This window comes from Passer domesticus, unplaced genomic scaffold, assembly GCF_036417665.1.
Source record: "Passer domesticus isolate bPasDom1 unplaced genomic scaffold, bPasDom1.hap1 HAP1_SCAFFOLD_107, whole genome shotgun sequence".
In the NCBI taxonomy this organism is placed as follows: Eukaryota; Metazoa; Chordata; class Aves; order Passeriformes; family Passeridae; genus Passer; species Passer domesticus.
The window spans coordinates 51,728-79,607 of record NW_026989908.1 but is presented as its reverse complement, the minus strand read 5'-3'; the positions used below and the strand labels follow the sequence as shown (position 1 = coordinate 79,607).

The window sequence follows — 27,880 nt, the reverse complement described above, 5'->3', positions numbered from 1 at the left end:
CTGATTTGCTATGTAAAGTGGCAAAATAGTCCTGCTGTATCTGAGTTTCCATGCAAGCCATTTTGCGTACTAAGGTGTAGGGATCTTAAGGCACATCTTACTGGAGAAGCTGCCCCTGTGTGCCAGGAGCAATTGCTCTTCATCTTCACGCCTTGTAGGTCAGAGAAGGAGAGCCTGCAAAGCAGCCTGCTGGAGGCTCAGCAGCACATATGGGAGCTGGAGATGGCCAGGAGCCGTGTGGAAGCCCAAGTGTGCAGGGCCAGGCAGGCCAAGGAGGCGATACTGGGTGAGAGCCTGGTGCGCTTTGTTTCTGCTGATGGCCCTGCCCAGTGCAGTGGCTGCGAAGGCAGCTCTGTGCGCAGGGCTTCTGAGCAGTGAAGCAGCTGAGGGCAGGTCCCTCCTTGCCTGAAACTGGAAGGGCTTAAGGCCAGCAGATTGCTCTGCTTGTGGAGTGTCTGACTGCTGCTGTGTGTCATGTTTGCAGAGGATGTGAGGGGCCTTCGTCGTGAGCTGCTGGCTGTAAGAGCTCTCAGCCAGCAGCAATGTGAAGACATGGCTGAACAGCTGCGCTGGGCACAAGAGCAGTGCTGCAAGGTTCTGAGACTCTGGCAATCTTCCCAGGAAGAGGAAAAAAGGAATCTCGAGCAAAAACTGGTAAGAAACAAGAGGCACCTGAAGATTTCAGGCGGGTTTGGTGGGCTGTCTCAGCAGAAGAGCAGCCTGAGTATGTGACATGGCCGCAAGCATCTGCTGTAGGCCAGACGTTGCTGGGCCAGGCAGCAGGGGCCTTCAAGGGCTCATACTTGAAGGCCTGTGAAGAGCCAGAGGACAATGCTGGGACAGTATATGCATGCACAGGTTCAGGATGGGCATCAGCCAAGTTCCCCAGGAGGCTGGGTGGTCGCCACCCAAAGCATGGCAGCAAAGGGGCAGGATCTTCCCCACAGCCTTGTGCCATGCAGCAGGCAGCTACTGACCTTGCTGCCAACTGCAGTCCCAGCAACTGGGTTCCTTGCTTTCTGTCCTCCCATGGTGGACAGATGTCTTTGGGCCTGAATCATATACAAGAGGCCCCGTGTTGCTGGTATTTCAGCTGGTGGCCTGCCTTGTGACTGGATCATTGAGGCGCTGGCCTCATCCTCATCCTGCAGTCCATGTGCAGCTCTTCCTTGATCAAAGGGCAGGGGGAATGTTAGCACCGAGCCTCTGAGAACAGGCAGAAATGCTGAGGAGAGAGGGGCTAGAAAACAGGCAGCCATGAGAGCAGGGAAGGAAGGTGGCATTTCCTTCCTTCCAGCTGCTGACATTCCCTCTACATTTTGGGTTAGAACAGCATTGCTGGAGGGCACAAAGTCACAACTCATGTGCACTTTCCAGGTGGGGGGGTTGTTGGAGGGATGAAGCTTCCATTTCTTTCTATGGGGAGCATTGCTTGGACTTCATCTGGAAGTGTCTCTTGCCCTCATCAGGAGAGACAACTGGAAGAGCAGCATGTGGAGGCACGGAAGCAGCTGGAGGAACGGGCAAACTTCCTGGCAGAGGTACAGAGGGAGCAGGAGAAAAGGCTGCTTGAGATGAAGGGGGAAATTGCTGTCATGCAAGCTGAAGAAGAAAAGCTACCAAGCAGAGGCAGTCAAGAGGCACAGAGTGTGGAAAGAGAGTTTGTGTGCTGTTTTGGACTCCTCTGGGCTCCTTATGGACACTGCTTCTCTGGGCACCGTCTGTCTGGGTGGCACTGTGTCCTGGTTTAGGGCAAGTTTGGGAGATAACCCCCAAAGGGGCTTCTCTACAAAAGCAGATTCAATTGCCCCTCCCCCCTCTAACCGGTTTGGGAGAAAATATCTCCTTGGAGAAAAAGTGGAAAGAAACCTGTTTATTAAACAATAGAACCCAAACAATATTAAACAATAAAACTTCTCACTGCTCCAAAGAAAGCAAACTCAGAACAGTCCCCTCCCCGGGTTGCAGCTCGGCTCACTCAGTCTTTGACCAGTCTCTGGTGCTGGAAACGCCGCGGCCCAGGCCCGGCCAGGGGGCCACAGGTGGAGCTGCCGGTGCTCTTCTGGGTGTTCAGTCCAGAGCAGGCTTGAACATGTCCAAGAAAAAAGGGAAAAAATCACAGTCCAGGGAAATTCTTTGCCTCAGCCAGCTAAAACTAACTAAAAGCAGAAAAAAAGGGAAAAAGGAGCTCTGTCCGGCTGTCTGTCCATCCGCAGACAACACAGTCCAGGAGCAGGAATGTGGAGGAGTGAGAGCAGTCTGAAAACAAACTGTGCGCTTCTTCCCTCCCCTCTTCACTGTCTGGAAGAGAGTCTTAAAGGTGTAAAACTTATTATTGGGTATAAACAGAACAAGATGATTGGGGATAAAAGCATCATATAGTCAACCCAGAACACAGCAGAGCTCTGAGACCTCTTCCCTGACAGGAACTGACCCTTTCAGTGAACTTTGAACAGGTCCTGGTTTGGCTGTTTAGCAGGGCCAGAAATGATGGGATACTAAGCATGGGTGTACATCTGCCTCTGCTGCCTTCTCCCCCATTCCTGGCCATGGCATGGGGGCCCTGGAGCAAGTTGGGCAGGCAGAGACCTTGCAGAGAGCAGCAGGGCAGGGAGCTCTGCTGAACTTCCTAAATGGCAGTGAGGCTGAGATGATGGATGTGTGGGAGCTGGAGAGCAGCGAGCATCCCGAGAGCTCAGCAGCAGCATCTGGGCTGCAAGGCTGCTGGGGAAGTGTAGGAGGAAAGGGCAGCAGCAGCAGAAATATGAGGGGCTTGAGACAAGCAGGTTTGGACATGCTGCAGAATGGCTTTGTGGGGATTTGGCTGGAGATCAGCACTGGCTGTGAGACACGTTAGGGGCAGGGAGAGAACAGTGATCTAAACCCACTGCCATGGCATCCAAAAGGCCAGGGGAGGCAGTGGCACCCCAGAACACCTTGATGTCAAACCTGTGGATGCCAGCTGGGAATGTAGTCGCATTTCCAGGGAAGTGAGAAGGTGGGGAGAGCTTGGAAATGTGTGACATGGTCTCTCCCTGTCCAGTTCCCTTTGCATTCCAAATCCACAGCCAAGCTGCTGCATCAGTTTGACTTTTCCTACCAGGTCCCAGTTAAGAGCATTTGATAAAATTCTTGAGGCATCAAAGGGGGCAAGTGTGGATGATTGATCTGAGCACTGTGTTCTACTCTTTCCAGACCTCCTTGCTGTATTCCATGAGCAGCGAAATGAAGAAGAGATCATTGGGAAAATCTTTGATTCCCCGTCTGCGCAAGGCAGGAATTCCCCCTGTGGGCAGTGCTGCTGGGTCTGTGCACAGATCTCCCCAGATGGAATTGCAGGAGTCCCAGGAGATGAGGTAAGCCAAGGTGTCTGCTGCTCCAGTGTGCTCTTCACCTCACTCTTCCCATCTCCTGTGGTGATTTTGCACAGTCTCCATGTATTTAGGCAAACCTCTGAGTACTCCGCATTTTGCTCATCCAATGTCAAACCCCAGAGCAATGCCCCCAGAGCAGAGGTGGTGCTGGGGAAGGGGAGGCAGGGCTTCAAAGTGTCTCAGGATGGGTCCCCAGCTGGACTTGGCTGTTATTTCAGCCAGAGCTTGGCCAGTTCTGTGCGACTCCAGGAACTGAAAGCTTAAGGACAATGCATCATCTTTGCATCCTCTTGGGTTTATGTGTTGCAATTCCTCCTTCATCACAGTGACCATGCCTCTTTCATGGTATGCCCATTCCCTCCCTTCTCCTTCTAGCTCCTCATATGTTTTTTTGTCTTCCATTTTCTCCAGGCCAAGACCCAGCAGCAGAAGCCAGGAGAAGACCCCGGAGCATGCAGGTATGTACAGGGCACATCTCTCCTAAAATGACCATTGGGAATTTGACTCAGAGTTGACAATTGGAAAGGTTGGTTAAAACGCATTCTTTAAAAAAAGTCTTTAAATTAATTTCAATTCCTTGATGGTCTCAGCGGACTCTCCCCGAGCCCAGTCCCTGGGTGTGTTCTCTGGTAGTGCAGTGAAAATTCTTCCAGTGTGAAGTGTTGAGTGGCAAGAGCTTGAGTGGTACCTGGGGATTCTGGAACTGCAGCGCAAAAAAGAAAACATTTCCGCTCCACGCTGCATATGCCTTTTATGGCCCTGCAGCCTTTCTTGTGTCAAAATTAGAGTAGAAAAAGAAGGCATTTAGCATGAAATGAGAAATGTTCCCGTTCCTTCCTCCTGCTTTTGAAAGAGAAAACCATTCCTTTGGGTATTTTCTGGTCTGAACTCCTTTAGATTTAAAGGAGATTCATGGATATTGGTTCTGCACTGGGTTATTCATGGTTTTGCTCTGGGAAGAATTGGGAAATCTCTTATGATGGAAAGTCCTTTTGAATTTTCCAGTGAAGGAGAAGGAGACTTCCAAATGGCTGCAGTCTAGGCAGGGTGTGAGTTTGTCATCCTCTGACAGCACAAGGCCAAATCCACCTGTGGCAGGTTCCCAATGACAAATCTCTTCCCCGGCTGTCTGTGCCTGTGTCAGTGCTGCAGGCTGAGGCTGGGGAGGAGATGCCTCCTGTCCCTGTCCCTGCCTTGCCTGATCCCTGACAAGTGGAATTGTGCCAGACAAAATGCAGTCTCTGGCACATCTATGTCCGGCAATGCTTTCAAGGTGTAGGGCTCAATGACACTGTTGTTGTTCCTTTGGCATCTATGGGCATGTAAAGATAGGAGAGATGAGACTTGGAGAAATGATTCAGAAAGAGGGATCAGATCCCCTGGTCCCTTTGCTCAGGGTTAGTTCTGCCAAATGCTGGGTATGGCCCCTTTGGAATGACTCCTTCATTGCTGGTATGCACCTGCAATACTTAATGCATCAAGTGACCAGTATTGCTCTGTAAGCAGGTGATATTTTTGCTCTCTCAGAGCAATATACCAGCTGAAAGTATCCAGTTTTAAAAGATGTGTTCATGTTGTATTGCTTGGCTGCCTCATTATTTTACCCTTTGTGAAATAATGTAAAAAATTAGTTCTCTTACTTCTAAGAGCTCTCTTGGAGGGCATTTCAGAATCACCTGCCCTCCACTCTTCCCATTCAGAAAAATTTAAATTGGCAGTATTAGCCAAGATAAGAAATTTGTTGTGGCAGATCATGTTTATGTTGTTGTTGGGTTTTCTGTTGGTTGGTTGCTGTCTGTATGAAAGAACGCAGGGAGAAAGACCCATGGAGCAATGAAGCACAGCAAAAGTGGCAATTTCCAATTGAATGGTCAGTTTATGCCCTGGAAATGCAGACTCCTTGAGTACTGGGGTCATGTAACCTGGATTGCAAAGCTTCTTCAAACATGAGGTGCCATTGTTCATGTGCCAGCACTTCCTCTGTTGTGAAGAGAAAGAAAAGCAGTGAAGCAATAAAACCCAACCCAGAACTGAGTGGGAACAGTTACAGAAACAAAGGCCATGAACTCTAGCTTTGGAAAGCAATTACTTCTGAGTTGTAATTGTCAGATTCTGTTGACCACTGTGGGTTGCCCACAGTTTAGAAGGAAAGGGATTTCAAAGTAGTGGATGGGTAATGAACAACACATAAGCAAAGTTGTAGAAGCTTTCTCTCCTGGTTTGCCAGCTCCATACATTTCAAAGGAATTCTAGTGATGGTAGTTGCATGAAAAGAAAAAGCAGAGAGATCTTCTGAATAATGAAAACACCCCTTGCATGCCTCACCCATTAGATGGATTGATTGTAAAGGTGGGAGTTCACCGAACTCACTTCTTCCCTTGTGAGCGTGGCTCAGCCTCACACAGAGGTGAGGTGGGAGCTGGGCCGCTCTCTGTTGGCAGGAAGGGTCTTGTGGCAGCCCAGAGAGGCTGTGCACATTGGCAGGGAACAGCTGTGCCCTGCATGTGCCCCTGCAATGAGCTGTGCTGCTGGCAGTGCCCCGTGGAGCTGTAGGGCTGCTCAGCTGTGGGGCAGGGAGAGCAGCAGCAGGGTGCATGTGCAGCTGAGCCACTGCTGGAGAGCACAGGGCTCTGGGCTCCCTGCTGTCCCAGGGCAGCCCAGAGGCCAGGCTGTTCCTGTGGCAGCTCCATGGAAGTGGGGCAGGGTTTTCCCTCTGGTCTGCTTCAAGCTGCTGGTGGCAGGAGCATGTTTCCCTGTGCAGCTATTTAGAAGCTTCCAAGGAATCTGTCCCATGAAATACGAAGCTTCAGATGCTTCATCTTTGCACTGGGGGCTCTGTTACATTTTGTGTCTCCACTTTGCAGCTCTGACTGGCTACACTCCTGCCACGAATCTTCCTGAGACACGTCCCGCTTCACTGCTTCCCTTGAAGCCCTTGCCTCCCATCCAAGAGAGCTCTTCCATCAAGCTGTGCAAGATGTATGATGGGGAGGAACAGAAAGGGAAAAGTATCACTGACAACGAAGATATCAGAAGAAACAACGCGGAGCAGAGTTCAGAGGGAAAAGGACATAAGGTAAGGAGACCAAGCTAAGTCCTGGATGGTAGATTTTCATTTTATGTGCTGTAGGCAGAGCATGGAGGCCTTTTCCTGTGCTGTGAGCCCAGGGAAGCAGCTGAGCCAAGCAAGCGCTCAGCTGGACACTGCGCTTCAGGCTGTCTTTGCCATGGGTGTGTAGGGCAGACGTCATGTCCTCAGCATGTATCAATAGCAGGAGAGGTCTTTGAATGGTTTCTGGGCTGTGTTGTAGTTCCTCGTCTGTCTTATGGCTGAGAAAACACCAACAAGCAGTCAGAGCAGCTAAAGCTGTGCAATCTGGGAAAGCAATCCTTCCCCATTGAGTAATCTACAGGTATCTATGATGGACCTGTATGTTTTGCTGATGTTTTCTGTCAGCTGTGTCTGCTTTGGATGGAAAAAGATGATTGCTGGAACCTGCAAAGTCAGGTTGTCTGAGCTTGTGAGTGGTACAGCCATGCCCCCTGCACAGCAATCTCTGATGCTATTTCCAGAGTTCATCAGATTCTGGGCAGCTGTGTGCTCTGGCATGGCTTTGTCCAGAGGGAAAGGGATGGCCTGTGGCCATCGGGAAAGCAGCCCGGATCCCAGGCACACGATTTTCTTTGCACCAGGGCCAGGACGTGCAGTTGTTTTGGGTTTGCTGTGGGGTGCAGGAGGAGACAGATGAACAACAGTTTTGATTGACAGAATGTCCAATCAAAGGCTTGGGCACTTGATTTCAGCCTTGCAGAGAAAGGGCTCAGTGTATACAGGAACTGACCCTTTCAGTGAACTTTGAACAGGTCCTGATTTGGCTCTCTAGCTGGGCCAGAAATGATGGGATACTAAGCATGGGTGTGCATCTGCCCCTGCTGCCTCCACCCCCATTCCTGGCCATGACATGGGGGCCCTGGAGCAAGTTGGGCAGGCAGAGACCTTGCAGAGAGCAGCAGGGCAGGGAGCTCTGCTGAACTTCCTGAATGGCAGTGAGGCTGAGATGATGGATGTGTGGGAGCTGGAGAGCAGCGAGCATCCCGAGAGCTCAGCAGCAGCATCTGGGCTGCAAGGCTGCTGGGGAAGTGTAGGAGGGAAGGGCAGCAGCAGAAGGAATGAGGGACTTGACACAAGCAGGTTTGGACATGCTGCAGAATGGCTTTGTGGGGATTTGGCTGGAGATCAGTACTGGCTGTGAGACACGTTAGGGGCAGGGAGAGAACAGTGATCTAAACCCACTGCCATGGCATCCAAAAGGCCAGGGGAGGCAGTGGCACCCCAGAACACCTTGATGTCAAACCTGTGGATGCCAGCTGGGAATGTAGTCGCATTTCCAGGGAAGTGAGAAGGTGGGGAGAGCTCAGAAATGTGGGACATGGTCTCTCCCAGTTCCCTTTGCATTCCCCATCCTGTGCCAAGCTGCTGCATCAGTTTGACTTTTCCTACCGGGTCCCAGTTAAGAGCATTGATAAAATTCTTGAGGCATCAAAGGGGGCAAGTGTGGATGACTGATCTGAGCACTGTGTTCTACTCTTTCCAGACCTCCTTGCTGTGCTCCACTGGCGGGGAAATGAAGAAGAGACAATTGGGAAAATCTTTAATCCCCCGTCTGCGCAAGGCAGGAATTCCCCCTGTGGGCAGTGCTGCTGGGTCTGTGCACAGATCTCCCCAGATGGAATTGCAGGAGTCCCAGGAGATGAGGTAAGCCAAGGTGTCTGCTGCTCTTCACCTCACTCTTCCCATCTCCTGTGGTGATTTTGCACAGTCTCCCATGTATTTAGGCAAACCTCTGAATATTCCGCATTTTGCCCATCCAATGTCAAACCCAAGAGCAATGCCCCAAGAGCAGAGGTGGTGCTGGGGAAGAGGAGGCAGGGCTTCAAAGTGTCTCAGGATGTGTCCCCAGCTGGACTTGGCTGTTATTTCAGCCAGAGCTTGGCCAGTTCTGTGTGATTCCAGCAACTGAAAGCTTAAGGACAATAAATCATATTTGGGTTTATGTGTTACAATTCCTCCTTCGTCACAGTGACCATGCTAAGAAGGTTTGCCTCCTTGCATGGTACACCCATATGTTTTTTTGTCCTCCATTTTCTCCAGGCCAAGACCCAGCAGCAGCAGCCAGGAGAAGACCCCGGAGCATGCAGGTATGTACAGGGCACGTCTGTCCTAAAATGATCATTGGGATCTTGACACAGAGGTGACACTTGGAAAGCTTTGATAAAACACATTCATTTAAAGATATCTTTATATTAATTTCATTTTCTTGATGGGCTCAGTGGACTCTCCCAGAGCCCAATGACTGGGAGTGTTCTCTGGCGGTGCAGTGAAAATTCCTCCAGTGTGAAATGCTGAGTGGCAGGAGCTGGAGGGATACCTTGGGTCCTGGATGTGCTGTGCAGGAAGAGGAAACATTCCTCTCCTTCTTGCACATGCCTTTTATCTCCCTGCAGTCTTTCTTGTGTCAAAATTAGAGTAGAAAATGAAAGAATTTAGTATGAAATGAGAAATGTTTCCACTCTTTCCTCCTGCTTTTGAAGGAGTAAACCATTCCTTGAGGTAGTTTCTGGTCTGAACCCTTTGAGATTTGATGGAGATTCATGGATTTTTGGTCTGCACTTGGGTATTCCTTGTTTTGCACTGTAAGGAATAGGCATACCTCCTATGATGGAAAGTCCTTTTGAATTTTCCAGTGAAGGAGAAGGAGACTTCCAAATGGCTGCAGCCTAGGCAGGGTGTGAGTTTGTCATCCTCTGACAGCACAAGGCCAAAGCCACCTATGGCAGGTTCCCAATGACAAATCTCTTCCCTGACTGTCTCTGCCTGTGTCAGTGCTGCAGGCTGAGGCTGGGAGAGGAGATGCCTCCTGCCTTGTCCCTGTCCCTGCCTTGCCTGATCCCTGACAAGTGGAATTATGCCAGACAAAATGCAGTCTCTGGCGCAACTGGGTCATCCACTGCTTTCCAGCTGTAAGCCTCAATGACACTGTTGTAGTTCCTTTGGCATCTCTGGTTGTGTAATGATAGGAGAGATGAGACTTGGAGAAGTAATTCTGCTGATGCAGAAAAAGGGATCAGATCCCCTGGTCCCTTTGCTCAGGGTTTGTTCTGCCACATCCTGAGTATGGCACCTTTGGAATAACTCCTTAATTGTGTATATGAAACTGCAATGCTTACTGCAGCTAGGCAGCGGTAGTCCTCAGTAAGTAAATGACATTTTTTCTGGATTAATTCTGGACTATAAATCACTTCTGTCATTCATCCTTTCCGGTCTTTCTTTTGTTACTGACCCAATCATTCTGCAGGGTGATAGAATCCAGTTTTAAGACAGGTATACCTCTCATAGTGCTTGACTGCTACATGATTTTATCCTCTGTGAAACCATGTGAAGAATTAGTTCTCCTAGTTCTACCAGCTCTCTTGGGGAGTGTTTCAGAATGACCAGCCATTAGCTATTTCTATTAAGGACATTTTGAATTGTCAATATCAGCCAAGATCAAAATTATTTTGAGATAGGTCATGTTTATTTGGGTTTGGATGTCTCTGCTGAAAAGAAAGCAGAGAATAAACCCCTGGAACAAGGAAGGAGAGCAAAAGTGGAACTTTTGGATGAGCACTTTGTTCCCTGCAAATACAGGATTGCAGAATACTGGGCACATCTAATGAGGAAAGCAAAGCTTCTTTTGCTTCCAACACGTGGTGCCAGAGATTTACAGGAACCTTTGCTTCCATTCCCAGGCCTTCCACTGAGTCAGGCCAAGGAGACAGATCATCCCAGCAGTCCCGGTCTTAGGAGTGACAAAGAGTGGAGGGACAGCTTTGGAAAGGTAAGGGATAAGAACAGGGATGAGCAGACTTCCTTTCCAGTGGCTGTTTAGTGCTTGGCCCAAAATGCCACTGAAAATCATAATCTTCCACTCCTTGGGGGATGGGGATTCTCTTGGGAATGTATTTGACAGCTACAGAGCAATTGCTTGGCTATTTCCAGTAGTGCTAAGGTGACTGGTTTGGAGATGGTTCTAAGGTCACGCCAGAAGCATTCTTTATGTGCAAAGGCTGGTTTAGAGAAGTTCTGAATGGCAGATCATGCTAGACATCAGTGAATGTGGGAGAAGTGCATCCTTGGATGCAGAGAAACAAAGACTCTAATATTGAGTGTAAGCAAGGCTGCAAACTAAAATGGGAGAGTTTGCTTTTTCCTGGTTACCTTTGTGGCTGTATCTCACAGCCCTCTCATTCTCAAGTTTTCTGCTCATTAACATCAGCGTTTGTGCAACTTGTTTTCACAAGACTCCTCCTTTTGGTCTGCTGGCCTCAGAGACCAAGTCCTTCAGAGCTGAGTCCTTCAGAAGCCAGGAAGTGAGAAACAGCTGCAATTCCTGGCCATGAGTGTTAAGCAAGAGCCATTCCACCTTCTTGCTGGGTATTGCACATGGTTTTCATTCTTCTGCCAAGGCCTGTAGGAACTGCACTGCCTGCTCACTGTCATGTGAGCTCTTCATCTGTCTTGGAGCACTCCTATGACTTTCATGCTTCAAGCAGGGCTTCCTGACATAGGTTGCAGTTGCAGCAGTGTGAGGTTGTGGCAGTGAAGTGTTCCACCTCACTGTGTGTAATTGCCAAGGTGAGCATGGGAGACATTCCTCTGAAACTATTGGAATGGATATGGAGCTGCATGGAAGACTGTGGCACTCTGTGCACTCTGTGCTCCTGATGAGATGTTGTGTCTGCTTGGTGTGTCTCTGCTTACAGTCTGTGATGTGTTTCCATTGCACCTAGACCCACGCTGAATTGTGCAGATTGGCTAAAGAGAACTTAGAGCTGAAGAAAATGGAGATTTTGATGGAAGAGATGAAGAGGAGACAAAATGAAAAATCCTTGCAGCTTCCTCCAGAGACATTTGAGCCTGGAGATGCAGCTGAAGCAAGTAAGTGGTGGCTACACTTGTAGTGGTCCTTTTTGACCACTTGCTTGCCCTTTGCACAATGTTGCAATCAGACTGGGGGGGCTGTTCTGCTTGCATCTGAGTAAGAAGCTTGCATTAGGATTTAATTCTGTTTCCCAAAGAAAAATAGAGAGACATGAAGTGTCTTGCCCATGGTCTCATTGAGTCAGTAACAGAGTATTAGCTTCCCACCTCCACTTGTAAAGTCTTTCAGAGTAGAAAATTCTGTCTTGCAAAGTACACTGGGGCTTCAGAATCTCTCCTGGAGAGCAGCCTCCAGGGAAGGTGAGGCCAAAAGGATGCTTTTCAACCAGGCTGCAACCTGGAAGGAACAAAATTCCATTCCTTCTGATGAAAACACCAGAGATCCTTCTCCTGCCGCTCCCTGCTGAGGAGCTGGCGCTGTAGAGCTGTGCTGAAGCCCCAGGCAGTGCTTCTGCTGTAGCCCCAGGAGCAAGCAGCGTTCCCCACTGAATCCTGGCTGAGGGGCTCAGCCTGCAGGGCTGTGAGCGCTGCCCGAGGGCGGCAGCGGGGCCCTCAGGGGCAGCACTCAGCCCGAGGGCATCACACCAGGCTATCTGCACTTTGGTAACTTCCCTGCCTGCCTCTGGAACAGGAGAACAAAAGCAAAGCAATACTGGGTTTTCCTTGTTTCTTGGGAGAAGCGTCACTGCAGTTTGCTTTTAAACTAGAAGAGGGCAGATTTACATTAGATATTAAGGAGAATTTTTTTTTAAATGAAGGGGCTGAAAAGCTGGCAGTATTTGCCAAGGGAGGCAGTTGTTGGTCTATCCTTGAAGGTGTTCAGGGCCAGTTTACGTAGGGCTCTGAGAAACCTGATCTAGACGATGGCCCTGCTCACAGGGGTTGGATAGATGGTGGTTAAAGGTGCCTTCCAGCCCAAACTCCTCTGGGATTCTGTGATCACTGTCCCATGTTAGTGTGCCATTGTTATACTTGAAGTTCTTTGGGACAACAAAGTGATGTTACCCAGCTCTAGCAACTTCTCTGGCCTTTTCCATCATCACCCCGTCCAGCACTCTCCACATACAAGCTCCTCTTTGGTGCCTGCAGGCTTCAGCCTACCACCTATCAATGGCACAGCTCCCAGTGTACAGAGAAAAGACCCTGGTAGCGCCATGAAGAAAACGGTCGTGAGAAAGCAGGACACAGTGCCCTTACAGCCCAGTACGCCCACCCTCCCTGGAGATGGCAGCTTCCCACGCAGCTCCTCGGGTAAGCCTGCTCCGTGGCAGCATTTTCCTGCAGGGGTTTGTCCTTGCAAAAGGAGCATAAACTGCCTCCTGCCTCAGCCAGCACAACTGGGATCTTGGGTCCATAGTCTGTAATGAGAATGAACAGCAAATCTACTTTGGAAGTACTGCAGCTTGGTAGTCTAGAATATTTGAAGTCAATGGAAACAGAGGCACTGTCAGATGTGAAGGGTCAGGTGTGGCTGTTCCCTGGTTGTTGCTCCCTGGGGACTGAGCTGGGCCCAGCAGGGCTGGGTTCTTCAGGCTTGGCTTGGTGCTGTCACGAGGCAGCTGCAGGTCTCTCCTCAGGGACTTGCCGAGAGCCCCGGTCCTCAGGGCTGGGGGAAATCAGGGTGCTGAGACAAGAGGGGCACCTGAGGGGTTCCCTGCTGGGCTGGCCAGTCCTGCTGTTGGCACTGCCTGGCAGGGAGTGGGAGCTCTGCGGCCTCAGGAACCTGCCGCTGGCTGTGGCACCTGTGGCACTTGGAGCTGGGGCTGTGGGGCAATTGTCAGGTTTAGCCTGGAGCTGTGCCCAGCTGGGGAGGCTGAGAGAAAGCAGGGAGCCCCAGGATTCAGAGAGCAGGGAAGTCTCTGTCCCAGTGGCAGTGTGTGCCAGAGGGAACCCTGGCTGGGAGATGGGCTGCAGGCCGCTCCATGGCGGGTGCCTTGCCCGGGCCTGCAGCGCCCATGGCCGACCCTGTCCTTGCAGAGACCTCGCAGACAGCCACTGGTGCCCTGCGCCGAGAGGAGCCGCTCCGTGGGCACAGGCAGAAGGACAGAGCCTTTTCAGACCCACAGCAGGCCTTGCAGGAGGCACTGTCCTTGCTGGGCAGCGACGACTGGTAAGAAAGGCCCCATCACTCTGTGTCCCTCTTGGCGTTAAGGTCGGTCAGAAGAGAGTCTTGCTGGTGACCCTGAGCCCCGAGAGCCCAGAGGGCCAAAGGGCACTGCTGAAACCACTGTGGAGCTGTGAGAGGATAAAGATGGAGAGCAGCCTTTTCTTGGCCTTGCTCTGCAGCACTGCTCCAACTGCAGCAGGTCCATGCTGTTTCCTGGCTTTGGCTGCTGCTCCATGGAGCTGCAAAGGAAATGCTGAGGGAAGAGAGAAAGCTGTGGGATGAGATGCTTTGCTGGCTGAAGGCAGAAGCAGGATGGCAGCAGTTTTGAGTGTAGAGATTTGGGTGCCTTGGGCCACTGGCCCAGTGGGACTGAGTAAGATTCCTCTCTGCTCCCACTGCTGACAGCAATGGCAGGGACTCCTGCATGTGAGTCCCAGAAGCTGCTCCAGGCAGCTCCTCTTTTTGAGAAATGGACTGAGTTGTGCCTTCAAGTCCCTCTTCCTGCCAGTACTCCTGAAGGGCTCATGGCAGAAGAGAAAGAAAGAGAAATAAAATCCTCTGGGAATCTTGCACTTTTGCAATTCAACTTTTCCTTCTCAAGGAGTCATACGGGCTTGAGATGTTTTGTCAATACTCACAATGTGTCCCAAAACTCTACACAGACAGAAGGAGGCCCAGAGGTGATACCCTTCCAAATGTTAGGTGATATTGGTTGTCTTTTTGATGTCTGGGTTAGCATCCACTCACTGGTGGATGCTTCATTCTCACAGGGATAAGCATGAAAAATTAGCCACGTTGCATCTCCTTGTGCAGTCTCCTTTGCTTTGCCCTTTCTATTCTGCTTTCTCTTCCCCATTTCTCTTTGATGCCCTGGGAGGTGCAGAGAGCTTCTGCAGGTGTGGGGGTCCAGATGACACTCAGGGGTGCCCATGGGATCAGTTGCCAGCCCTGGCTGCAGCCCTGATGCCTCACACACCTTCCTGTAGCTGAGGGCCTGCACAAAGCAAGTGCTGAGAGATGGAGTTGTTTGCCCCTTTTCAATAACACTTTGCTGTTGTGGGCGTTGTTTTAGGTCAGAGTGTTCTGGGAAAAGCCAGAGTTTTAACAGTTCTTGCCCAGGGGTGGAATCTTAATCTTCTGGGACATCCTGCTGCTTTTTTGGGGAATGTGTGAGGTGGAGTGGGTGACACACAGGCCTCGACTGTAGAGTGGAAACTCAGCTCCAGAGTGCCAGTGCAGACTCTCAGTGCTGAACTGCCTGCTGGGGCTGCCAAAGAAGGAAAATGTCCCAGTAACAGCCTAATGGGACTGTGTCTCAGGGAGAGGTACAGGGAGGTGACAAGAACCAGCAGCATGGCCTGCCCTCACAGCTTCTAGGAAGCAGTGATGGCAGAGGGACTTAATAGCAGAGATTTTCAGAAAGGTCACAAATGAAGACTCTGAAAGCCCTCTCTTTGCCTCTTGGATTTGTGTATGCTTTTGACAGCCACAGCATCCTGTGGCAATGTGTTCCACGATTTCATTAAGTACTCCTTGAAAAGCACCTGCCATGCTTTGACTGAGCTGCCAGCCTGGTGATTTCAGAGGGTGCTGCCAAGTGCTTGGGTAGAGAGAAAAATCAATCTTTTTTGTACTTGCCTTTCAGGGAACGGAAGAAGAAGGGACTCTTGAACATCACACTGCTGGCTGAGTCCCATTCACAAGTCCTGCTCTGTCGACTTCGTGAGATTTGCTTGGCAGTTACCAGAGAGGTGAGAACATTGCTCTGAATTGTCCCCCATACTTGATATACAGCTTGTAGAGTAGAATATGTGCTTGTTCATCTCCATGTGTGCTCAGGGACTGCCTTCATTTCTGGTTTTAGACCTTCTATTTCTAGTGTCTGTCAGCTATCTGTAGGATCTGTGTGTACATGTAGCTGTATTTATTGGCAGGTCAGGTATCTGACACTTGTCTGTGAGTGAGGTACCATTATAATGCAAAGCAGAAAAGAGACACTAATGACATGATATACCAGAGTCCCAATCTCTGCTCAAGCTGTAATTGAACACTGCAAATGAGTCTGTAGACCTGAGCCTGTGTTTTCTGTTTTCTGCCTGGGTGCTTCAACTACAGGTGTTGCTTTTATGAACAGGAGCATCTGACTGTTTTATCTTTATGCCTTGTGCCTTTATGGTTTGAAAGCATATGGTTTCTTTATTTTGCTTCTATGTTTTTCAAATAAAAGGGCCTAAAATCAAAGCAGTAGACATTATAGAAGGGTTAAGTGGAACACTTTAGTGAAGCCTATTTTTCATGCCTGCAGTAAGCAGGTGTGTGGGCAGAAATTGGTGCCAGAGTAAGTGCCTTTCTGTGCTTGGGCTCTTCTGCTCCTACTGTGCTTTTATACACAGTGGGACGTGTTGTGATTTCCTGGGAGTTTTGTCTAAGGAAACTGGTTTTCTTTGCAAGGTGATGCTTATGTTTCCCCCTCATGACTTCCCCAGGTGACCAACCTCCGGTCCAACGTGTCCTGCTCTGCAATTGTCACTCTGGGAGAGCTCTTTGCGATCTTGGGGAAGGACATGGACTCCGAGGTGGATCAGATTGCTGCAGTCCTTCTCCACATGTTGCGGAACTCCCCAGAGTTTATTCAGAAGGCAGCCTGTCAGAGCCTGGGGATGATGGTAGAGAACGTGACTCCTACACGAGCAATGACTGCTCTCATGGACAATGGAGTCAAGTAGGTTCTTCTTCTTTCTGTGACATTCTTGACCTTCTAATGTGTGGGTGAGGGAAGGGATGACAGAGAGTACAGGAATGGTGGAAGGGAAGGGCCCTGTATCCTGCATCTTCTGTGGACTCAGTGACTTGATTCTCTGATCAACCTCATTTCTCCTTTCTGAGAAATAAGGAGGGTACTTGCTGGGGCATGGAGCACATCAGGGAGAATGTGCTGGCTGTGGTACAGCCCACACAGCAGGTGCAGCTCCTGCCAAGAGGAGTCTTGTGTGACTGTCCTGGCCTTAGAGCTCTGCTTTCTATTCAAACTGATGTTTCATGTTAGCCCTGAGACGATGAAGCACTTTCCAGGCACCCTCACTGGCTGAGTGCCATGGGACAGCTGAAGCAAATGCTGCCTTAAGTGTTGGTGCTGGGCCTGATAGTTCCCAAGAGACAGTCTCTAGAATAGGACAAGCTGTCTGAACTGACTGACACCCTTTCCTCAGCTTTGGAATAGGGTAAAACACTCAGACGTATCCCTTGCCAAGCTTTGCAAAAGAAACAGGCTGCATTGCTGGGTGTTCCTCAACTTCACGGCCCACGGCGTGTTTTCTCTGCATTTGTGTTTTCCCAGGGGTCTGCAGATTTGGGGATGAATGGGTGGAAAGAGCCTCATCCTGCTGCAGCTCTGGGTAGTGGGTGCCCTCTGATGGGTCAGCACAAATTGTCCTTAATTTCTAAATAATTCATATGTAACCTATTACTTTAATCTTTCTCCAAGTAAACTTCGGGAAAGAAATTGAGCATCCGATAGTGCAGGGAGACTGAATGCTTCCCTTTTCCATGCAGACAGCCCTTCTGTACAATGCTAACTTTGTGTTTATCTGAGGACAGAACCTTCTACAGGTGTCTGCAGCTGCAGGGAGAAGCCAGGCTCCTTCCCCCAGCACGGACAGGGAGCAGGCTGTGGCCAAGGCCTGTGCTGCTGCTGCTCCTTCTCCCTGTGTCCCAGGGTTTGCTCTCTCCTTCCCAGGAGCCGCTACGTCCCGGCACGGAAGTGTACGGCCCAACTCCTCCTGTCCTTGATGGAGAAAATGGGAGTCACGAAGCTTGCAGGCACACCCAGGGCTGAGAGGCTGGCACAGGTGGCAGGGACACTTGCTCAGGACAGTCACAAGGACACGAGGTAATGATCTTCTTTCACCTCCTAAAACAGGAAAACCGTTTTGTGTTTGGCTTTAACCTAAAACCAGAAAGAGTGGAAACTCAAGGCAATAATAAGTGACCTCACAGTGTGGCTAAGAGGCATAGAATCATGGAATATGCAGAGTTGGAGGGGAGCCATGTAGGTCATGCAGTCCAGCTCCCGGCCATGTGCAGGACAGCCCAAGAGTCACTCCATGTGCCTGAGAGCATTGTCCAAACGCTTCTTGAGCTCTGTCAGGCTTGGTGCTGTGACCACTGCTCTGGGTTGTCTGGGGAAATGACTGTACTGGGTAACCTGAGGTTGGCAGCAAGGAGCATTGCCTTCCTGTGACTTGAAAGATTTTTACTGAGATCACAAGAGCTCTGATTAGCCAGTCCAACAGTTTTGTTTAGCCTTAGGTGCACAAGAGAAAGCCAAAGTGTTGGCTAATGTTCATCACTGAAGGATCCCAAACATCTGTTTCTCATTAACTTAAGACTTCCCTAGAAATATTTTAGAGGTCTTTAGCCAATGTATTCAGTCTTTCTAAACCTCTTCTGCAGATTTCTAGAGTGCTATTATCTGTGGCTCAGTGACCTCCAAATTTCTTCTTGAAGAAAATTGTGGTTTCCTAGTGGCAAAATCACCCCAAGCCACCAAAATCCCCTTCCTTTGATGATGAAATTCCCATTAATAGCCGCCAAGAACACCAGAGCAACTAGCTGCCCATGTGTATACAGATAGTATAGAATAATCAAAAGCAAGGATGAGGTGTTTTGTCCTGGCTTCCCTGCCAGTTAAAGAAACGAAAATGGATGTGCAAGGGCAGAAGAACACTGCTAATAGGCTCTGACAACAAAGCAGATGTGTTTCCCTTGTTGCCTGGGATCCTTTGATCCCACAGAAGCACACCCCCAGTTTCAGAGAGAAATGGTATTTTCTGTTGGCCCACTTTCTCCTCTTGCCTCTTGTGTTCAGCTGACAGCACTGTGCAGTGTCAAGTGAGGTAAATCTCCCTCTTTGCTGAGTCTAGGTAACACCTTCTCATGCAAACATTGCACCCGATGAGTTTAAGGCATCAGCCTCTTCTGTTAACACTCTTCCTTTGTTCACTTTTCTTTTGTTTCCTTCCTTCCTTCCTTAGGCATTATGGACAGGAGATGGTGAAGATGTTGCTTAGTAATCAAAAATTTAAAAAGCTTTTGGAACAATCTCTTTCCACGCATGACCTGGAAGATATCCTGAAGAGAATTAAGAAGAAAGTAAGTGCTTGGCAGGACAAATGTCTCCTTTGTGCAAGTATTGCCACTGTTAATAGGAGATCCAACACATCCAATGTGTCTGTATCTCATTCCTCTTTTGCTGAATCATTTTATTCCTGAAAATGAGCTGTTAATCCTCAGCGTGTTCTTCTGCAGACCACAGAGGAACTGTATTATTAGGGGAAAAGTGGGGTTTTGAATACTTTGAATATGGGTCACAAAGAGGGAAGGGAGAGAGGAGAAAATGGGTTTACATTCATGTGTAAGCCCCCACAGCACTCTCCCTACCCTGCCCTCAGTAAAGCAATTAAGTGACAATAGTGCTTCTGAACTTAACAGAGTCTTTGCAAAAGAGACTCTAAGTCTCTTAGTAGTACCAAGAAAATTTCCAAATATACAAAAGATGTCCAAGTCAATCCTAGTTACTACAATTATTGTCTGTCTTTTAGGAATACTGCCCTGCTGTCAAGCCCTGTGGAGCTGGAAGAAGCTTGGTAAATTCAGCAGCATCCAGTGGAAAATAATTTCTTTGATTGGGAGGGATTTTATTCTTTTTATCTACATTACAGAAGGGAGTGTTTCTTTATGCAGGGGCAGGGAGAATAAGTGTTGAACCAAATCAACTTCCAACACAATGGGCCCACCCCCAAAGACTCCAATTTTTTCTGCTGCTTCCTTTAAGACCACTCATTGCCTACCAGTTTGCATAATTCCCATTTATGGTCAAAACTAATAAATTTGGGATTTTAGACAGCAGCTCAGTATGGTAGCACCCATAACCTGCCTTGGGCTACCAAAAACAAAGAGTTGGCATCACTGAATCTCTGGTCTGTTTATTTCTGTAAGTTAGGAAATGTTTCCCTAGGCCTTGGTAGCAGTGATCCTGGTTCTAACTGGTGTTTTAAAGAGGGAATTTCCTAGTTCTATTCTAAAGATTGATGGGGTTTCTCTGTGTCTCTGTAGGGGATGGAAAACAACAAGGCTGAACTCCCACCTGTGCAGGAGCCGGTGAAGAAGAGGAATGATGGCTCCCAGAAGCCCCAGGCCACATCACCTCCTAGCAAACGGTACTGAGCACTTTTGCCAGATGTGACAAAGCTCATGACAAGCTTCACATGCCTCTTCCTCAGGCACATCTTTCTGATGGAGATGACCAGTGCCAAAGATTGTTTCCTTTCCCTACAAATGCTCTAGGATAAAAAATATCTATTTCTGCATTGTGTTGAACACAGTTTCTCTGGAGGGCTTTCCACAAAAACTGGGCGACAAAAAGTCGCCCATTGCTTGCAGTTCAGATGATCCAGTGCAGTGGCAAGGGCAGGGCTGTGGAGGCTAGGAGAGGGCCAAGTCTCTGCTGCCTGACTTGAGACAAGTAAATTCAACCAGGGGTTTTTTTCATCCAAGTGGAGTCCTTTTTAGATAGGTGTTTTAATGAGAAGTCCCAGTCTAGAGGCAGGATGCCATTCCTCAAACAAGCAGTTCCCTTCCATGAGGTTTTGTCTAGATGATTGTTGGTTTTCTTACCCTCAAACAGCAGTACCAAGTTTGAGTAGTAAGGAGCAAGACAATTCCTAAGCCATTTTGGTTAACAGGTGTCTCAAGGTGGACTTTTTGTCTTGTGATTCCTGTCCTTCCTACAGTTTGCTTGATGGACAGTGTGTTTGGTTTATTTCCCCCTGTGCTGCAATCAGCATTTAAGACAGGAATTTGGTCCTTGCTGTCTCGCCATGCCAGTGGCAGAGCTACTTGTACTGTTTTCCTCTGACAACATAGGGGATTTATTTAACTCTGTCATGCTCAGCAGTGGCAAGAAAGTAACCACATGCCTCAGTAGCATAGCTAGCATCTTCCCATTCTCATGGAAGAGACAGGTTGATCCAAGAGGATTATTCCCAGTGGGTTTGTTACGCTGTGCATCTAGTTTCTAGGAAAGCAAATGAAATGTGAGTGTAGTTCTGGGAGATGTCTGACTTCTGTTTTTCTCTCTGTTACTGATTTTCTGGATCATTTAGCTATGCCCCTGTTCATCTGTTCAGATGCATCTGAGCTACTTTTGCAGATTGTCATGCCTGGTTGTAGAGACACTTCTCCAGAGCGATGAGTTTCCTTATTATAAGACACACACGTCCCGTATGAGGAGGCATTTAAACTTGGAAGCAGTGTCTCTCTTTCCCCACAAAGCAACGTGGTCTGTGTGTCTTAGAAGCCATCTGAAGATAGATCAGATGCATCTCATCCTTGGTTTTCCTGCGTGAGCACTGGGAGAATGTGACTTGCAGATTGTTTCCCATAATGATTGTCATGAGGTCCACGTTGTTCTTCACTTCAGAGCCTCATGATTTTCTAGCTTGAAACCACATCATTAGGAAAGCTCCCCAAGATGTTTGGCTCACAATTAACTGAAGGGATTATCAGAAACAGATCCTAATTTGACTTTGTTTTCCAGGGCAAAGTCTGCCACTGGTGGATGCCGCCTACACCGTGCAAGAGCCCAGGTCACATTACCTGCATCTGTGGAAGAAAGGGAGCTGCTCCAGAAGCTTTACCATCTCCTGGAAGCCAAGGCGTTCCAGACACGGATAGAAGGAGTGGCACTCCTCCTAGACCTGTCCAAAACCAGACCCCAGCTGATCTCCACTAACATTGTCCAAGTATGTAGGATATCTTCATTGCTCCTTTCATTTAGCTCTTTTCCCAAGCCTGCAGAAGTGAAGTTAATTCAGTGTGTCTTGGCACTATATCCTGGCTGTTTGGGACAGACTGGCCCTTCTTATCCAGACAAATTAATTGAGCTCCAGGCTTCAGGACAAGTTATTTCAGTCCAGCTGTATTTGTCTGGCAGGTGCCTATTGCTGCTGTTCATCAGATGATGGCAGAATTTTCTGCTGGTTTAACCTCTGCTGTCTCCTACTCCCAGTTGGGTTAAGTGGAGGGAATTGAGCCATTGAAGACATGGCAATTATTCTCTAGAGAAAAAATGGGTTTGCATGGGGAAGAGAAGTATCAGGCTGGGTTAGTTTAAACAAAATGTTTTTAAAAGGATACTTCTGTGAACTCCATCTTGTCTTGCACAGGTAAAACTCATTTCCATCCTCGTCCCTGTTCCTCTTGGTAAAGATGGTGCTCACCCTTCTTGGGGGGCCTTTTTTTCTCTTTGGAAAGGAAGAAAACAAATAAGGACAGATCCATCCCCTCTCCTCCCAGTAGCTGCTTTTCCCCTTTTTCCAGAAAAGTGTGCCTGATAATGTGGCTGTCAAGGGACTGAACCTGCTGGAATGAGAGCTGTACAGCACATTATATTTCACAAGTCCACCTGTTAGTCAGAGCAATGGTCTGGATCCTGGAAGAGTTGATCTGAGCCCTGCCCTTCTCCAGACACAGGTTCTGAGACAGAGAAAATAAAACTTAGATCTCCTCCAGCCATAGTTTAGGCGAAATCATAGCTGCCCTCAGTACTTGAGGCAACTGTATAAAAAAATGGGCATTGTAAACATCTGCTTCCATACTTGTAAAGCAAAGGTAGTCTTTTGAATTAATAAATGGAATTGATTTAATGATTTATAGGTGGAGAGAAACACCATAGGAACTTTTCTGTCCCTACCCAAACCTCTTAAAAACAGATGAAAATCTTTCAAGCAGCATGAGGTTGTGCAACCATTCCAGTGTGTGGCTCACAGGAAAACAGTGAAATTGTGCAAGCAAGGGCTGACCTGAGAGAAAGGATCACTTTCATCTTTAGATTCCTGAGTGCTCATTTCTACATTGCCTCTTCAAAAAAGGTCATTTTAATCAAGCTTTCATGTTGTTTGTTCTCTTCACAGATGTTTGATTATTTTGGCCTGAGAATCTGTGACACACATAAGAAAGTGAAGCAGAAGGCGCTGGAGGCGCTGGCAGAAATCATAGGACTGCTGCAGGATGCCATGAACCCATTGATGATCCGTTTGGTTGAAGGCATAACAAAGAACCTAAACTCAAAGGATCCCGGGGTTCATGCTGCAGCTATGACGGCTCTGGACCAATCTGTTGTGCATTTAGGTAAGGCTGAGCCCTGGCATGGACTCTCCTCACCTGTGTCTCTGTCTCTCCGACACAAGAGAACGCTGAGTGCCTTGGTAGCTGTTGCTGTCTGTGGAATGCTCCAGCTGACACCCACCAGAAGCTGTGCAGGTGCAGTCCTTATGCACCATCCCCAACTGGCTGGAATGTGCAGCAGCATTTCCCAAGAGTCCCAGGAGCCCTTGGCTCTGTGCTGCTGGTCTGAAGAGCAAGTCCTGGACTACAGCTGCAATTCAGAGGCAAAGGGGTTTTGGAGTTTGCTTGGGCCCCGTCTGACTTGCCAAATGAACAGCTTTGCTGTAGGCATGAAGGGACACCGGCCCATCAGAGCTTCTGCACAGCAGCCACCTGGAAGGCTCTACATTATAGGCAGTAGCTGCCTGTTTTCCACCTTTCTTCTTTGTCTTCTTTTTTCAAAGGAGAACATAGGATTCATCAAGTTCATTTCTTTATAACACACGGGTCAAAATCCATCTGTCAATGATGCCTTGTTCCACACGTTGTTTTGCATGGGACAAGAAGGAAATGGCAAATACCTATAGAGGCAAGGGCAGCTGTAAATTTTTCTGCCACACAGATTGATGTCAGGTCTGAAAATGCCACACTGGGGGAATATGGCTGAACAATGGAGTGTTGAAGAGGCAGGTCTTCAAGGGGAGTTTCCACTTTCTCCACCTCAGCTGCTCTGCGAAGTCATGGACTGCCTGACTCAGTGCCTTTCTGTGTCCCAAGTATGGGCTTCTTCCTTTTGGCTCTGGGATGCAGAACCTTTTCACTGCTTCCATGTGACTGAACTCTCAAGGACCCTGATGTGAAATGTTTTAACGTAGCTCCTGATAGAGCAGACAACTTTGGATTTACAAATGTGAAAGGAGAGCTTTTCTTTTGGCATTTTAAACACTGACAAGTAGGCTGGAAGGAAAGAAGAAAAGGATTCAAAAATCAGCAGAAATTGACTTTATTGTATAAAATGGGGTTGCCCCTGCCCTTTCCCTCACCACTGTTCTCTCTCCTATGCCCTCAGAAGAGTGAACAGAAACGTGTGTTTCACTTGTAGATGAAGTATCACTGATGAAAGAGCTCTGCCACCAATGGAGACGACTGAGTGGCCAAGCTCTGCTGGATGTCACGGAGCGTATCACAGGTACGGCCTCCCCTCCTAAGCCAAGAGGTCTCCGAGGGAGTATTTACAGGGAATGCCAGTGAACAGACAGTAGAGTAGCTCCTCCACATCAGGAGGTGCTGAGCTCTCACTGGGGCCCTTCTCAAGTCCCATAGTGGCCAGTGTCTTTAATTGCATTTCAACTCAAATGAAGTCCAGTTTTTGAATGGGTACCATAACCCTTTTCCTGCTTAGCCAAATTGGTTTTGGGTACTTTCAGGAGCTCTTTCAATGTTGATGACTGCTGGTGGATTAACAGCATAGAGGAAATGAAGTTTCTTCCACCACAGAATAGTAAATGGCTACTACATAACAGTTTGCCTGACCAGGAAACAAGACTGGTCTCCTGAGCATTTCAGGTTTTGATCTTTCAGCCAAATCTGCCATGCAAGGAACCTGTTGGTAGTCACTTTCTGTCTGTGTTTGATATAGTTCAGTTCAGAAAATGAGTAGAGAGCAGATTCCAGAGGCAATGTGAGAAAACCCTCGTGTTTTGGCTAAATTTCAGTCCCCTGTGTAGCCTTTTTCTCTCTCTATGCCCCTATTTCAGTGCACATTTTAAGAAGAAATGCTATTAACATTGGGAGGGGAAATGTCATTAAAATGTGGAGATGCTCAAGTGCCAGGGCAAATGCCAGGGCAATGGGTCTGGGTAATTCTCCAAGACACCCTGAGGTTTGAAACAGCTCTTTGTTGGAAGCCACAAAAGCATTCCACCAAAGACACCAGCTAGTCTCTGGTGGTTCTCATCCAGCTGTCAAGTAGCAGCCATCTCTGGTGGGCTGGAGTTTTGAAGTGTGTTCTAATACTGCCCTTTGCTGTGGGCCACGGAGCAAAGGGGAGAGCCAGATTAGACTTTTGGCCCTTGACATCAAAGTTACAAAAATGGAATCATTGCTTTTATTAGAAATCTCTCAATTGTCTCTCTAGGGTGCAATTCCAAATCTTCTATGTGGCTTTGGACAACTTGTAAATGGAAATAGTAGGCAATTTGACGTTTCATTCATTGTTCATGCAGACAGAAATTGTGCAATAATTGAGTTAAGGTACAAAGTCTGCCACAGGTACAAGGCTCTGGTTGGAGATATTAGTCCCGAGGGGCTGGTGGTTGTGTTTCAAGGATGATCAGCGGCTTTGCCCATTTCTGTGTCGTGGGGCTGTGTGTGCTGTTTCACTGATCTTGGCCCAAGAGGCTTCCAAGAAGCAAGAGCAGAGGTAGATCCCTGTTTGCATGGAGGCTGGTGGGTAAGCAGCTGTGTCTCTCTCCCGGCAGTGCTTGTGGAATGGGCTCATGCCAGGAGCCCTGAAGCGGTCGAGCGCTACGCCCTGCCCGTGCTCTGGTCCTGCCTGGAGAACAAGGCGCTGCCTGTGCGAAGCGCCAACGTCTGTGCTGTGGTCACCAAGCTGGCCTGTGCCCTCTGCGAGGCACTGGGCAGCCAGATCATTAAGTTTGCTGACAGCACACCTCCACACGTGCAGGAAAACCTCAACAGCCTTCTGGGCTGGTGAAGGTTTGATGTTCTCCAGAAAGCGGACAAGTTTCTGAGCTGGACACCACCGGACGTGACTTTTCAGCTGTGCCAGAAATGACAAAATACTAAGGAAGGGTGTGCATCTGCCCCCACTCTGTTATCAGCATTGCCCTTCCTAGTCATGACATGGGGGGCCTCAAGCAGACTGATGACAAGGTAAAGATGAAGTATGGATCAGCCTCAAGTGAACCTAGACTGAGGAAAAGGTGAAGACTAAGCATGGATCAGCCTGAAGCAACTGCAGACAGAGGACAAGGTGAAGACCAAGCATGGATCTGCCTCACACAGAGGTGAGGTGGGAGCTGGGCCGCTCTCTGTTGGGAGGAAGGGTCTTGTGGCAGCCCAGAGAAGCTGTGCACATTGGCAGGGAACATTGGCTTGAATTACACAATGGCTGTGCACATTGTGCCCTGCATGTGCCCTGCAATGAGCTGAGCTGGTGGCAGTGCCCTGTGGAGCTGTAGGGCTGCTCAGCTGTGGGGCAGGGAGAGGAGCAGAAGGGTGCATGTGCAGCTGAGCCATTGCTGGAGAGCACAGGGCTCTGGGCTCCCTGCTGTCCCAGGGCAGCCCAGAGGCCAGGCTGTTCCTGTGGCAGCTCTGTGGAAGTGGGGCAGGGTTTTCCTCTGGTCTGCTTCAAGTTGCAGCCAGCAGGAGCATGTTTCCCTGTGCAGCTCTTTAGAAATTTCCAAGGAATCTGTCCCATTAAATACGGAGCTTCAGATGCTTTAGGTTTGCATTCCAGGCTCTGTTAAACTTTGTGTCTCCACAGATACGACTGGCTACAGTCTTTCCAAGAAGTTTTCTCTGGACATTTCTGATATTCCCTTACCAAGAAAGTCCTTGCCTCCAGTCCAGAAGCGCTCTTACCTCCAAGATCAGGAAGAAGCTGCCAACTGTCCAAAGAATGTTTCAAGAATAGGATTTAGGCTTTAGGATTATCAAGAAGAGGATTCATTAAGAATAGGATTCATCAAGAAAAGTATTCATCAACTATAGGATTCATCAAGAATAGGATTCATCAACTATAGGATTCATCAAGAATAGGATTCATCAACTATAGGATTCATCAACAATAGGAGTTAGGATTTTGGAATAGGTTTAGGCTTCATAGTTGCAGATGTATCTATGTTCTGATAGTTTTGAATAAATGTGTTTGATTGTATATTTAAATTTTGATGACATATTTTAATTGTATATATTTTATTTTGATGATTTAAAAAAAAACTTAAATGAATCAATTAAATTTAAATAAACCAAAAGAAGAATGTGACACCAGGATCTCCTGGAGATTATGGGAGTGCAGTGTCTCACCACATCCTTTCTTCACTGGGCCTCTCTTCTTCCTCTTTTGCCATGTTTTCTTTGTGTCACTTGTGCTGCTGTTTTTAACTTGTCATGACAACAGGGCCACACATTGACATGTTTGGGGGACAATGGATCCAAAAGATCCTGTATGGTCAAAAGTTTTCTACCTAGATGAGTTCTGTGCTCACCAAAGGCCTGAGCAAAGAAACAAAGAGAAGTGTGCCCAAATGCCAAAGCTTTGCTCCTTTGCAATCTCGCACAGAGCTGGCTCACAGGTGTCTTCAATCACAATTTCATAGGTAAGAAGAGGTTGTGTATTTCACTGGGAAACGATGCACTGCTTTGGAAAAGTCATCTGTATGTAGATTTACCCAGGCCAGCAGTCCAACTTTGTTGTTTGCAACTTGTTTGCAGAAGGATGAGTGGACCGGGAGGCCAATAACGAGTGACAAGGTTTCCTCAAACCTAAAGTGCAGCCTGCGTGCCATTCAGCCCAGAGCTGAGGGATCATTTGTTCCCATGGACCACTGCCTGCCAGGGTAATGAATTCCTGCATAGCTGGAACAAGCAATTCAGGATTCTGCTCCAGAATTGCTTGGTGGGCTGCATAATCATTGACAATACTCCCTATCCAGAAATTCTTTTGCAGTTTCCTTTCATAGTCCTTTGAAGCTTTTAAAGTTCACATTTCAATTTGCTTTGCCTTAAGGGAAAACACTTCCTGGGCCCAATGCATACTGCAAGCTCTTGACAGCAAAGTCCTCATGGTTGCCAGCTTCTGATGTTACAGAAGAAACTGCGTGTGAATGTGTTAATTAGGTTTTCTGATGGGAAAACTCTATGTCACGTGGCTGCATGTGTTTGCTTAGCTATGAGTCTAGTCCTGGCCTAGTAAAGCCCAGGCAGGGTGGCATGTTGCAGGGAAAACAAGTCCGTGTGCTTATGGGGTTGCCATCAGCAGCAGAGTGAACGTGTGCTTTGGGGCTTTCTCTGGAGACACAATTAGGGACCTGCTCCATGCCACAATATTCTCTTAGATCTTTCTAAAATATTCTAAAAAGGGCAGTGAAACTTCACATCTCCTTGCAAAGCCACTGTTTGAATAGGGGCATTCTTGTCCCTCCTCAAAGCCATTGCTGTTGCAGACCAGAAACATGAACATCCACAAACAGGAACAATGCAAGGACCTCCAGCTGCTGCTTCAGAGCA

General features: G+C 48.3%; 1 protein-coding gene across 1 annotated transcript; it reads left to right on the top strand.

Annotated features, from left to right (window-relative positions):
* The first annotated feature begins 70 nt into the window (after positions 1–70).
* On the top strand, positions 71–26,528 carry LOC135291717 (TOG array regulator of axonemal microtubules protein 2-like). Its single transcript, XM_064405988.1, has 23 exons — positions 71–286; positions 485–654; positions 1,470–1,541; positions 3,196–3,356; positions 3,786–3,832; positions 6,239–6,450; positions 7,970–8,130; positions 8,527–8,573; positions 10,164–10,252; positions 11,205–11,352; positions 12,445–12,606; positions 13,306–13,465; positions 15,108–15,213; positions 15,949–16,184; positions 17,199–17,351; positions 18,496–18,613; positions 19,063–19,107; positions 19,577–19,680; positions 21,060–21,264; positions 22,435–22,651; positions 23,730–23,816; positions 25,108–25,656; positions 26,136–26,528. The coding sequence occupies exons 1-22, from the start codon at positions 223–225 to the stop codon at positions 25,341–25,343; spliced, it is 3,000 nt and encodes a 999-aa protein (XP_064262058.1). The 5' UTR covers positions 71–222; the 3' UTR covers positions 25,344–25,656; positions 26,136–26,528.
* The last annotated feature ends 1,352 nt before the right edge of the window (positions 26,529–27,880 follow it).

Bases quoted from the DNA above. Each gene is read 5' to 3' on its own strand.
- LOC135291717 (XM_064405988.1), top strand. From the start codon at position 223: ATGGCCAGGAGCCGTGTGGAAGCCCAAGTGTGCAGGGCCAGGCAGGCC. The intron at 3,357-3,785 runs GTAAGCCAAGGT...CATTTTCTCCAG, and splicing joins CAGGAGTCCCAGGAGATGAG to GCCAAGACCCAGCAGCAGAA. The intron at 15,214-15,948 runs GTGAGAACATTG...TGACTTCCCCAG, and splicing joins GCTTGGCAGTTACCAGAGAG to GTGACCAACCTCCGGTCCAA.